Source organism: Mauremys reevesii, linkage group 2 (genome assembly GCF_016161935.1).
Source record: "Mauremys reevesii isolate NIE-2019 linkage group 2, ASM1616193v1, whole genome shotgun sequence".
NCBI classification, from domain to species: Eukaryota; Metazoa; Chordata; order Testudines; family Geoemydidae; genus Mauremys; species Mauremys reevesii.
In genome coordinates, this window is record NC_052624.1 from 202,674,198 (window position 1) to 202,688,037 (window position 13,840).

The 13,840-nt window shown below is 40.7% G+C and overlaps 1 protein-coding gene across 10 annotated transcripts in view; it reads right to left on the reverse strand.

Moving 5' to 3' along the window:
* The window catches only part of LOC120398708 (putative uncharacterized protein DDB_G0271606), an 85,592-nt gene that overhangs the window by 32,112 nt on the left and 39,640 nt on the right, over window positions 1–13,840 (reverse strand). For 3 of the 10 annotated variants that reach the window (XM_039526287.1, XM_039526281.1, XM_039526279.1), the window contains 2 exons: window positions 8,264–8,421; window positions 1,501–1,613 (listed from right to left, as the gene is read on the reverse strand). In XM_039526287.1, coding sequence (XP_039382221.1) covers window positions 1,501–1,613; window positions 8,264–8,421 — 271 coding nt within the window. Of the gene's footprint in view, window positions 1–349; window positions 380–630; window positions 1,378–1,500; window positions 1,614–8,263; window positions 8,422–13,840 lie in introns of those variants that run through there. The other 7 variants (XM_039526286.1, XM_039526288.1, XM_039526285.1 and 4 more) reach the window with 7 other exon arrangements.

Here is a 13,840-nt window from a genome sequence, read left to right on the forward strand (position 1 = left end):
GACACCCTACATGGCCAGATCCTGGTGGCATGGTTTCAGAGTTATGGTGAATGGGGCAGTTCACACCTCTTGGAGCTATTGTGTTTAAGGCTGTTTGCAGATTCAGATGGGCAGCAGTTATCAAATATTTTTATAAATGAAATCTGAAATTCTGATCTCAGCTCCTCACAGGCTATGACCTTAAAGCACAGACATATTGTGACTATGTCTTAATCAGACCCTGAACAAGGGACCATCCAGATAGATCAGATTATAGGATCAGAACCTTAGACATGACCTACGCAATATGCTGAACACCTTCAACTCTTCTCAGAAAGTTCTCAGCACTTCAGGGGATTAGACCCTTAATTGGCTTTCAAAACATTCATCCTACAATAATCTTGCAGACAGAAAAAATAATGCATTATTACAGGAATGCCAGCATTGATCTTTAAAACACAGATGGATGCTCTACTGTTCACAACTGCCAAATTAAAAGTTCTATTTCCAGTAGACTTTAAAAAAATCTTGAGAAATTCCTGCTCAAAAGATGACAATTATCTAGAAAATAATACTGTATGCTGTGTTAAATTACTGAACACTATCCGTTTACAATGACACATATATTCATTAAAATCCATTTATTTATTTTAAAGCTAAAGGTGCTGCTAAGCAAATTTCATAGTTTTGAGACAGAAGTCAATTACAGTGACTACACATTAATACAAAAGAAAAATAGAATGTGACATCGATAGTGCCTGTATTTGTATAATCCCCCAAAGACAATTAAAAAACCAAGATTTCCAGCACAGAACCATCAGCTCTAACTTCTGATATTTTCTATCTAGCCTGGATTATATTTCATACACTAAAGGCAAACATCAAGTCAATCTGACACACCTGATGCACACAAATACAAGGTCACTTTCTTCTGCTATTATAGTTTTTTTCTGTTTTCTTTGTGCATGTACTTTCAGTGTATTAGTTTGGGATTATATTGACCTCATAAATATGAGAACTATTCTTGGGAACTAACAGGAGAATATTCCACTGGGGAAAGAATAAACTAATCACAGAGTTATTTTTCACTTTAATTGTAAGTGATAAAAACAGCCAAATCCCATGCCATGTTGCAGTAAAGGTTAGATCAGCACATCATATATTTATATTGTAAAAGAAACCAGCAGTTTGGCTTCAGTGTGACATTACTCTTGTTCCAGACAAATGTTTTTCAAAAGCCATCCTGTTGGTGTGGATGCAGTTAAACAGTGATATCGGCCATGGCAACAAAAGCAAACTATACCTTCTACAAACTACAAGCTTACACAATGAAGGAAGGACACACACTGTCTCTCTCAGTTGGGTATGAACATAAATGCATCCTCCATTTTGGCCAGTCTGCAAAACAGCATAGTCAGAGCTAGGAAATTATGTATTTCATGAATTACAATGAAGACTATTTTTTGCAGAGGAGTCTTTAAAACAAAGCCTAATGGGAAGAATTTAAATCAACTTAATTACCTTCCTTCTCAATGCAGGTGCTTTGGATAGCTTCAGAAATGTAAGGTGTGGTTTGAAGTCCTTACTCCCCGTAATATCGAGACCCATTTCACTGAAAGATCCCTCCACAGCTTCTGGTAAACAAGTGAGTGAGAAGAGACAGTTATCTACAGGAGAGATCGTCAAAGACTATCGTTTTCTTATACGAAACACTACATATGGCCATGGCTAGCCAAACTGCCATGGTTTACATTTCTTCATTCGTCTCAACATTCAAAATAAAAGTGAAATGTAAAACTAGAAATGGGCCTGAGATACAAAGCTTGGCTCTGGAGTCAAACTTCTCCTAAGTTCAAGAGACTGGAAACAAGACACTTCTCTCCTTGCATGGCCTTCCCATAATCAGAGTTCAAGGATGTGGGTGCATATGTCAACCCCACAAGAAACAGTATGCAATACCAGCAGCTTCAAGTGGAGGAAACAATGAAGTGGAAGGTTACCCACACTCCCATGCAGAGCAGGAAGATGAAATAGAAGCTTGAAATGTGGGGGGAGAGAATTGGCAGATTACCCACAATGGCAAAAAAGGGTTGTGAATCAAAAGTAAGTATTACAGTTAGAACAGTACAATAAAGGAAAGTCAATTCCTTTATACCCTTAAACTCTACATATACACTCTTTTCTCATTAATGAATACTCAGTGATATGAAATGCTCATGTTTCCTACTGTTTGGTTCTGAACTGCTTTGCTAATGAGAAAAAGTGTCTATTTCCACTGAAAGGTGATTTTGCTGTTGGCTACATGTCTTCTCAGAACTCAAAGAAAACCTTTTGGAGAAGGCAGTGTCACAATTGCTTTGATACCTTTTTTTTTTAAAACAGGTTATTTACAAAGGAAAGGACAAATAGGTGCCCTTGGGGCATTTAAAAATTGGGGCATTTAATTAAAAACAATGTTTTATTCTCAAATTAAATAGATTGAATGGGGCTCCATCATTTACTTTCTTTCAGACCTGTCAATTAAACAATGTCAATTAAACAGATTTGGCAGAGAGCACACACTCTTCCTTGGCAAAAAAAATAAGCAAAACTGCTAGGGAATTATGTGGAATCTAGTGTGGTTTTATTAAAAAAATTCCAAAGTAACACTAAATAAACTCCAGCCTCAGCCTCTTTCTCAGGCTGAGTTGATTTTAAGGTTTCTTTCCCTCGGGATCACTCTGTCCCAGATCACATCACCTGCCAGAGATATCAGAGGGGTAGCTGTGTTAGTCTGTATCCACAAAAACAACGAGGCGTCCGGTGGCACCTTAAAGACTAACAGATTTATTTGGACATAAGCTTTCATGGGTAAAAAATATGCCCAAACAAATCTGTTAGTCTTTAAGGTGCCACCAGACTCCTTGTTGTTCCTGCCATAGAATTATTCCCACTTTCTTTATATTCAGGGTGTACTCTGAAGAACCACACCTGCCCAATAAATCAGCAGAAGCAACATGCAACTCCCTCCAACACCTAACAACAGTGGTGTAGCAGGAGCCCCTACCTTATCCTTATATTTTTCTCTCATTAATTGCTTCAGTGCTAGGGCTCTGGCTAAGTGCAGAATGTGGACCTTTAAGTATTATGTGCTATATAACAGGACTTCACATGTCTGACAAGTGTATTCATTGCATTCACCCATCTCCCATTGTCCATCTCCATCTTTGTAAGCCACAGTCCCCAAACAGTTTAGCAGCCATCTGTGTCCCAGATACTGCTTGCAAAAAGGAGCTGCCCCATGCCATTCTGCATCTCATTTGATTAAATGTTAGCATCAAGTCTCTGGCTTTGGGTTTAGAAAAGTGATATGTTAAAGTGTCCCATCCTACATAAGGCATTTGTTCTCTAGTTACTGCTCCCTTACCTCAACATCTGGCCACTCTGCAAACATAATATCTCCATGTGCTGGAGTTAGAACAATCCTCAAGTGTCTCCAGTCAAAGGACTGCTCTTTGTGCTACATCTCAAGCATTCCCCGTTAATACTCTTTCCTCCCCTCCTCCTCACTAGTGCTGATCAGTACTTAATTTTATTCTTATAAAAACACATTTTTCTCATTGCTTAGTCTCCCTTTGTTTCTTAACACTCTTACTCACAAAACCATAAAACTAATACATAAGGAGTGGCCGGACAAGCACTTCCAGTGTGAACACACACTAGTGCAGGAGAATATGCAAGATCATGCTCACTGAAGCCCCTCTCCAAACATTCATAAGAACAAAACCTGTTCTCAAGATGGAAGTGAACATGAGAACCTGAAACATGCCCAAACTGAAATGTAAGTTGTGAACATGTCTGTAAATAGTTTCCTCCGCTATTCAACCAAAACCAGTCCTTTCACCTCTGCATTGCTACTGAACTGAAAGTCAAGACTTTGGCAATTTGGTGGCTTATGGATTGGGTTGCGTGTGTCTACATCACAAAGGGCTCATCATGACTGATCAACCTGTTGCTAGTTTCATCATAAAGGTCAATGACTGAATGACTAGGTATTGAGACTGAGTCCTGGACTATGCTGAAGAGTTAGGTCAATGTAAGCTGCCTTACGTTGATCTAACTCTGTAAGCATCTATTCTACAATGTTACTCCCACTGATGTAAGCCACCGACCTAATACCTCCTCCTCTGCAAGAGGTGTAGTGCATAGGTCGACGTACTTCATTTACACTGACACTGAGTCAACCTCTCTATTGACTGTTCCGACTGTCAGTGCCTAGCAGCTAACAGCCCAGAGCCCTGCCGCCCAGGGATAACAGAAATCGTCTGGCCTGATCTATAACCTGTAAGTCACTCTAATGCTGAATTTCACCAGGATTAGATTCAATTTAAAAGTGTGACTTAAAGCACCTGTGGATTCCACTTCTGGGGAATACTCTAAAGAAGGTTTCTGGCAAATTTAGGCAACTCCGCTTAACCTACTTTGAAGGAGTCAGTAATTACAGAACCTTAGCGCCGCTCAATTTTATATTCATTTGATGCATGGAAGAAAATTATAACTTGTTTAAGTAGTGCCTTATTCTTGACAAAAATGAGCACTTTCTAATGTATTGCCAATTAATCGTGAGAGTTTCACTCTTAAATATTTCAAATTACTTGTATAGAGTGGACAGAACAAGTACCTATGATTAAAATGTCCTTAACAGAGCCAGAGGTCTATGACTACTGATTTTTAGGGCATCACATTTCATGTCAGGAGACAGTAACACCTCCCTAGAGACCAACTCCGGCATATTAGAATGAGAGCAGGTTAAAGCAAATAGGAAAAAGATTTGTGACATTTTATTCCCATATGTTGGAATTCCAATTAAAGTTGCATTGAAAGTTCAAATTTCAAAAACATTGACCAACTCCAATGAAAACCTTCTTGACAAAAACATGCAGAGTCAATAAGGGCACATTGAAGCAGATGAAGCTGGTAATAAGTTGTTTGAATTTTGCTTGTATAATCATTCCCACAGAGCGGGTTTTCCCTCATGCAGCCTGACCACATCCAAAGGCAATGTATTTTTTTAAGCAAGCGTGACCATGCAGTGAAGGAAGGATATTGTTTTTCGTCTCTACAGCAAATTCACCAATTGTTCAATGTCAGAATCATCTAACAAACTTGGAAGGCATTTATTCAGATATTTTTGAAAGAGGATATTTTGATGCATATTTTCAAGGCTCATATGCAAGAAGATGATCAAAATTGTGGATAAAGGAGAATAAAAATATGGAATATTCAATTTCTTGAGTATTTTCTCAGTAGCAAGAGCTGGTAACTGAGTGAACAGTACAAAAAACTGGCAGGTTGTCTCATGGTCGGACAATTTTGAAGTAGTTCAGGCAATCAATGTGCAATCAGATATTAAAAAAATCAAGCACTGAAAGCACATGCCTGGGGTTTGCAATCAAAATTATTCTCTTCTTAAGGGGGTAGAGGGAGGGGTCATATTGCTGGGACGAGGTGCCAAGTTTCCAGAATCTCTGAAAATACTAGGTTACCCATGCAGGGAGCACAAATGGGAATCTGTAAGCCCAATATTTTAGTAATTCTAAAAGTCATGACAATCTTACTATCATTAAAAGGGGGAAGGTACACAAAACATTCACGTGTGGAGCTGACAAAATTTAGCACATTTTTGCCTGTGCTAGAGTTATATGCTGAAGGTTGGTGTTGTATAGCAGTACTGATTGGCACTAAAAATAATACTGACTGCAAAAAAAAAACCTTTAGGGTTGTTGAGGGAGGACCAGGAACAGCATCTGGACAAGGAAAAGGCAGTCAAAGGACTGACTGCCCTTCTGGACAACTGATGGAAGAGGGAGAAGACCATTTTTGGAATACTTATTTTTGGTTTTGAATTTTGAAGTACTCAGGATCAGAGAGTTAGTCATTTCTTTGGGGGAAAAAAAAGAGGAGAAAGAACAGACTGGTACACAGGATCTCACCACAGGTAATCCTCTCCCTGATACCTTATAGACTAACAGAAGTTTTGGAGCATGAGCTTTCGTGGGTGAATACCCACTTCGTCGGATGCATTCACCCACGAAAGCTCATGCTCCAAAACTTCTGTTAGTCTATAAGGTGCCACCAAGGGTGGCTCTAGACATTTCGCCGCCCCAAGCAAGGCGGCGTGCCGCAGGAGGCGCTGTGCCAGTCGCCGGTCCCGCGGCTCCAGTGGGCCTCCCACAGGCGTGCCTGCGGACGCTCCACCGAATCCGCGGCACCAGCGGACCCTCTGCAGGCACGCCTGCGGGAGGTCCACCGGAGCCGCCTGCCACCCTCCCGGTGACCGGCAGAGCACACCCCCCCCCCCGTGGCATGCCGACCCAAGCACGAGCTTGGCGTGCTGGGGTCTGGAGCCACCCCTGGGTGCCACCCCTGGGTGCCACAGGACTCTTTGCTGCTTTTACAGATCCAGACTAACATGGCTACCCCTCTGATACTCTCCCTGATACACATGTATTAATCTAAAACAGACCAGAAGGGCATGCAAGTTAGGAGGATGTTGCACAGAACAATATACGCAGTCCCTTTTTCGGTAGGTTTTCAAGCATATGCTGTGTGCTCCGAGGAAGTAAAGGAGCATTAATTTAGATGGTATCCAGATTGGTGGATGATTAAGTAAAAGGGGCACATGATGAGGATTCACTTAACCCCAATCAGAATAATTTTGTCACAGACAAAATGTGCCAGAAGCACATCAAAAAAGAAACAGTTTGGATATGGTGAAATTTGCTGAAGATCTAATCCAAATGAGTGAGGACAGTGTTAGAATATTTTTAACAAAAGCACAGCTGGTTTGGTCCAAAATTATCCTCTGCTATGGATGGAGATAATCAAGGAAAATGAAGACTACAGAGTCAGGCAAAAGGTAATGGAAAGTAAAGTGGCTAATTTCATTCAGCAGAGCTGCATAGAGATAGAGAAGCAGACAGGTCTGCTTAAGAGATACAGGCATCTCCCATGTGGATGCAATACTATCTGCTTACTTCATACAGAAGAGAAAAATAATTAAAAAGGGAAAAGCAAAATTGCTATAAGCCAAGATTTCAGAATTCAAAAGGAGTAAGGGTTTTGCCCTGAAGGAAATATAATAATGAATATACTTTGTAGCTAACTTCATTGCCTCAGCAACATAAAACCAAGCAGAACTTTGCAAAGGATAGACAACTGACATCTAGGTTAGTGGACTTACACAGCATCCTCTTATTCTTCACTAACTGTGGACATTTACTCCCCTCCTAACGGGGGAATATTTTGACAGAAATTATATATGAGCACATGGATTAATTCTGTGTTGGAAGAAGCTTTTTTTTTTTTTTTGCTAAGTATGAATTTAGCCAAGAAAAAAAAGATCATGTTGATTATTTCTGTTCTGCTAGAACTGGGAACCCAGGATACTTAGACTAGGCTCTGAATTGCAGGCTAAAATAGCTCTTGGAAAGTTAAGCAAAGAATGAAAAGCCATTCTGAATTTAGCAAATGACACTGTTTAAATGGATCATATTCCAACCCTGAAAATAAAGATTTCATTCATTTTAATTACTAGTTCTTCATAAATCAATTTCTAGCCAATTTCTTTAGAAAGAAAAATGTATTAAAATGTGTACATCATAAACAAATTATTATTATGAATATTATATTATACTTCTAAAGCACCTATATCCTAAAGGATCCTAAAGTGCTTTACAAACTCCACCCATACACAACCACTGAAATACAGCCACCTAATGGATGGTAGCAGACAGGTTAACAACTGTTACAAGCAAGTTGCACAACTTGGAAAGGAAATGTTCGTTAACACCACTGGGGCAAATATCCACTCTCAAAAAGAAAATGTCATGCGATGTTTATGGTCTATTAGAGTGGATAGGACCCCTGTTCTTAAGGTCATATCTTAAAGACCCACACATAAAAGAGCAGAGTGAGCCAAAAGTCACAATAGTCAGGAGAACTGTCTTCTGTTCCCTGCTCTGCAACCTTCAAAAGTTAACATTTCTGTGACTCAGTTTTCCCATATTTTTGAACTGCATAGAAATTAGTCTATCCATCCATCAGTTTCTATGCAGTCTGGTTATTCTAAATTTTATGCTTTGACTACTAAAAATGCCTCTCCAGGGTACATTTCTCCACCCACCTTCTAAAGAAACACGAAGCACAGAAGTCACAACCACCCCGATCATTTAAAAACCAGCCTAAAAAACCATCTCAAACAAGAGTTATTTTACACAAATGGTAAATCTGTTTAGATACTCACCTGCAATTTTGCTTAACATTTGCTGTTCATCGTCTGACATTTTCACATATATCACTTGGTTGTTAAATTGCCCAATCCCATGAAATGTCATGTTAAAGAGTTTACCCTGCAAAATGGCTTCCACTTTAGCTTTGCTCTGCTCCAGTGCCACAACAGCCCTTAAAATAAATAAATAAAATTCACACTCAAAAAGGGAGATCACATGACAGCTAAATAATCATCTGGAGGGTATGACATTGGAGATATGATGGATTGTTATGATCCATTGATTTTCAGCAGGAAGGTCATTCCACAGTATTGCACAAGACATGAAAGCACAGTGTATTTTCACTATAAGTTTGGATATAATCACTTTGATTACAACTAGAAGATGTGCAAGTGGTTTATGTACCCCATGATACATTAGAGAATTAATAACTTTAAGTATGTACTGACTGAGCCCTTTAAAAAAATTGCCTGACATTGTTGCTAGTGCTTCATAGTGATCAAGTCATTAATATGCAAAACCTCTAATAAACTGCTGCTCAAGAACTGAAAAAATCCCAAAAGAATGAACTTGGACTTTGTGGTGTGAAGGTTGAGCCATACTGTTACACAGTTTTGAATTAGTCTGTTTTCTTTCTTTATTTCCCACAGTATTCTTGCCAGCAAGTTAAAGTATGGGCTGGGTGAATGGACTATAAGGTGAACAGAAAGCTGGCTAGATCGTCGGGCTCAACAGGTAGTGATCAATGGCTCCATGTCTAATTGGCAGCTGGTATCAAGCAGAGTGCCTCAAGGGTCGGTCCTGGGGCCAGTTTTGTTCAATATCTTCATCAATGATCTGGAGGATGGCACCCTCAGCAAGTTTGCAAATGACACTAAAGAGGGAGGAGTGGTAGATATGATGGAGGGTAGGGATAGGATACAGAAGGACCTAGACAAATTAGAGGATTGGGCCAAAAGAAATCTGATGAGGTTCAACAAGGACTAATGCAGAGTCCTGCACTTAGGACGGAAGAATCCTATGCACTGCTACATACTAGGGACCAAATGGCTAGGCAGCAGTTCTGTAGAAAAGGACCTAGGGGTTACAGTGGATGAGAAGCTGGATATGAGACAACAGTGTGCCCTTGTTGCCAAGAAGGCTAATGGCATTTTGGGCTGTATAGTAGGGACATTGCCAGCAGATTGAGGGACACGATCATTCCCCTCTATTCGACATTGGTGAGGCCTCATCTGGAGTACTGTGTTCAGTTTTGGGCCCCACACTACAAGAAGGATGTGGAAAAATTGGAAAGGGTCCAGCAGAGGGCAGGGCCGGCTCCAGACCCCAGCACGCCAAGCATGCGCTTGGGGTGGCATGCCGCGGGGGGCGCTCTGCCTGTCGCCGGGAGGGCGGCAGGCAGCTCCGGTGGACCTCCCGTAGGCGTGCTTGCGGAGGGTCCGCTGGTCCGCAGCTCCGGTGGACCTCCCACAGGCATGCCTGCGGATGCTCCACCGGAGCCGCAGGACCAGCGGACCCTCCGCAGGCACGTCTGCAGGAGGTCCACTGGAGCCGCTGGATCAGCAACCGCCAGAGCGCCCCCTGCGGCGTGCCGCCGTGCTTGGGGCAGCAAAATTACTAGAGCTGCCCTTGGCAGAGGGCAACAAAAATTATTAGGGGGCTGGAGCGCATGACTTATGAGGAGAGGCTGAGGTAACTGGGCTTATTTAGTCTGCAGAAGAGAAGAATGAGGGGGATTTAATAGCTGCTTTCAACTACCTGAAAGGGGGTTCCAAAGAGGATGGATCTAGACTGTTCTCAGTGGTACCAGATGACAGAACAAGGAGCAATAGTCTCAAGCTGCAGTGGGGGAGGTTTGGGTTGGATAGTAGGAAAAACTTTTTCACTAGGAGGATGATGAAGCACTGGAATGGATTACCTAGGGAGATGGGGGAATCTCCTTCCTTAGAGGTTTTTAAGGTCAGGCTTGACAAAGCCCTGGCTGGGATGATTTAGTTGAGGATTGGTCCTGCTTTGTGCAGGGGGTTGGACTAGATGACCTCTTGAGGTCCCTTCCAACCCTGATATTCTGTTATTTTATGATTTTATTTGTTAAATCAAAACAAATCCATTATCTCAAATGAAGTACATTTATTGGATCATTGACCCAATACATTACAAATCCAGGAAAGCATTCTTAAAGTTGCTACAATGTCAGGTCAGTGCAAATGTGGGAGCTTTATGCCTTTACTGATTCAGCAAGGTATTAAAGCACATACCTAACTAAGCACTAGCAGCTCCATCAAAATTAGATTACTCACATGCTTAAAGTTTGGCACATGCCTAAAAGTAACTTGCTAAATCAGGGCCTTAATGCACTGAGAAACTAATACACTGTCTAGATGATGCATCTTTTAAAATAATAGGTGTTTTATGTTATTTTGGGGGGATTGACATAAGCTAGATGTAAACCACTGGATCACTGTGTGTTAAAAATTCCTTTCTCTGTGCAGATGTGATTCTGTAGAGCCCCCAGCTATAAAGCCTGGCTTGAACTCAAGCTGTAGAAAATCATGCTTTTAGCTCTGGCGGTCTTTGGTTCAATCCCTGGTGTGTCAGCCAAGATAAAGCATTATGTACTTACATCACAGCAGTTTAGGGACATTTAACTATTGTTTACTTTGACTTATTATAGCCCCATTTAACGTTATGGAACACTACACCATATGCAAATTACATGCCAACAAATTTGATTTTGTTGCATAAAAATTAGTAAAGTAATGTTATAGAAAGCTAGGACAGGCTGTGAAATCCACTGTATGTTGTGCATAGGAGTTGTCCACACTAATCCCATTAGGAAAGCATTTTCTGTGCCTATATAAAAGCCACTTTTATGAATCCCAATAGCTACTAATCCATATTATGGACAAACAGTCTTCAATATTATATGAATCTTATTTTTCCAATTATAATAGCATAATTATTGGCTCATTAGGACTTGTAATTGTCTGATTCATATTTTACAGGGGAGCAGCAAGAGCCCTTTGAAGAAGATTCTGCATGCTCATCATCAACTACCAGCACTGCAGTGACCCATCCTTCAGATCAGTTGATACTGTCCTCCAAACTAGCGATACAATGGGATTTGCTAGAGAGATTTTTGCAACAGGGCAAGACATTTCCTCTCTCGAAGGCTGGGTTTGCTTCTTCAAATATATTGTTGGCATGAGGAGTGAAATAGTAAACCTACCAAGTAAGAACATAAGAACGTCCATACTAGGTCAGACCAAAGGTCCATCTAGCCCAATATCCTATCTTCTGACAGTGGCCAATGCCAGGTGCTTCAGAGGGAATTAACAGAACAGGTAATCATTAGTGATCCATTCTCTGTCACCCATTCCTAGCTTCTGGTAAACAGAGGCTAAGGACACCATCCCTACCTATCCTGGCTAATAGCCCATGATGGACCTATCCTCCATGAATTTATTTAGTTCTTTTTTGAACCCTGTTATAGTCTTGGCAAAGAGTTCCACAGGTTGACTTGTGAGTTGTGTGAAGAAATACTTCCTTTTGTTTGTTTTAAACCTGCTGCCTATTACTTTCATTGGGGGACCACTAGTTCTTGCGTTATGAGGAGGAGTAAATAACATTTCCTTATTTACTTTCTACACACCAGCCCTGATTTTATAGACCTCTGTTAATTAAGACCAAATGAAATGGTCTTTCATGTGACTAGTACAGAATACCTGCTGTAGGAACTGGACCTATTTAGTACATCTTTATAAGCAAACAGAAGATAAAGGATGGAGAGAACTTGACAAGACAGATATGCTTTTCAATAGCTACTCCTGTTATTTTTGTATTACAGGCACATGTCCATTCTTTTCTAAAGTTCATTAGTACTACTTAGCTCCAATCACTTCTGTAATTGTCTGATTCATATTTTGATTGCCTCTTTCCACCACCCTCTTATCCTCTTGGAGAACAGCCTTCCCTGCCAACAGCAAGGGCAGGAATTTATTACTGAAATGCACTACATAATCTATTCCCTTGCAGAATGAACTCTCAGAAGAGCATTCACATCTCTTCTCCCAGCCCCACAAAAAAGCTATACCAGTAGAAATGCCCATTTCAGCCAAATAGATGTATGATGTCCTTTTGGGTCTGATGGGTGTGACACAGAAATGCATTTGTGATTCATTGCTGTGTGTCAGCAGCTCATCAGGCCTGACAGACTACACTTAACACACTGTTGTCATTATCTGTATCTAAAAGATGACACGTAAGATCTCATTAGAAAACTAATAAGTCATTCATAATTAACATTCTTGCATGATGTATGGATGGGTACAAAAGGTGGGTACAAACAGTTATGAATAAGTGCTAGAATTATGTTCTCAAAATGTCCTTGGCAAGCAATGCAGTAAGCACCGTCTGCCCTAGACAAAGGAATGTGTACTAGTTTGTTTGTCATCAGGCAGTGACAACAATGGATGGTAAACAAAGCTATTAAGTTGGGCAAAGGCAGCCTAGCATCTACTTCCCAGCAGGACAGAGAAACATTGTCTGGGCTATAAAGACAGGGGGACTGAACCTTAAATGATAAGCAATTGAATCAACTGATTGTATAAAAATATTTCTGTATAATAAAAATGGAACAAGTAAGGTCTTTTCTGAAAGCTAATGACACACTGGTGATTAACATAATTGTGAAATGCATATGTGAACACTGTATGTGGAAATATGAACACTTCATGATATTATGCTTTAACGTCTGTGACCAAACACAGGGAAAAACAGGTTTTCTCCAAGACAGGAGGGAAGGCAGCTATCTACCTGTTTTCAATGAAATTAAGCAAGGTGTGACCAAAACCAGTGGAAGACCCATTTACATACAAATTAACAGGGAAGACCACAGGAAGAGGAGAACAGCATGAAGTCATAGTGTTTTGTCCTCAGACTCATGAGGCTTAGGAAGATATAAGGGGAGAGAGAGAGAGAGAGAGGAGCCGCCAGCTTGGCATCCATTACTAGATAGACAGAAGCCAGAGCTGTTCCAAGCTGAGAAAGATGCATCCTTCAAACAAGGGGGTTGAAGTATCTCAGAACCAAAGACTGATAAGGAAACAACAAGCTACAGCATTTGTTCAAGGTAAAGTTACGTCTTAGACTCTAGAAAGCATATTTCACTTTTGTTTGTTTGTAACCCTTTCTAGCTTTATTCCTTGTGCTTGGTATCATTTAACCCATGTCTTCTTGTTAATAAACTTGTTATATTTTTACAATATACCAGTTCAATGTTGTACTTGAAGGGAAAGGTGTATTTACCTCAGTTACGTTAATAAGCTGTGATGAGCTTTTGTCTCTTTAAAGGAGAAAACAATCCTCATTATTCCTCTGAGTGCTCCAAGAGAAGGCTATTCACTCCAGGACAGATGATTGGTGGGGAGGGAATTCAGGACTGGACGTATGTTGGGGTTACCCCTGCATAAGTTTACTGGATAATAGAGATTAGAGAGGCTGTTGAGTTGTAGGCAGGCTGCTGTGGTCAGGGAGATAAACCAGGGCTGCACAGCACACAGCCACTCAGGATACTGCCTGTGTCCAGAGAA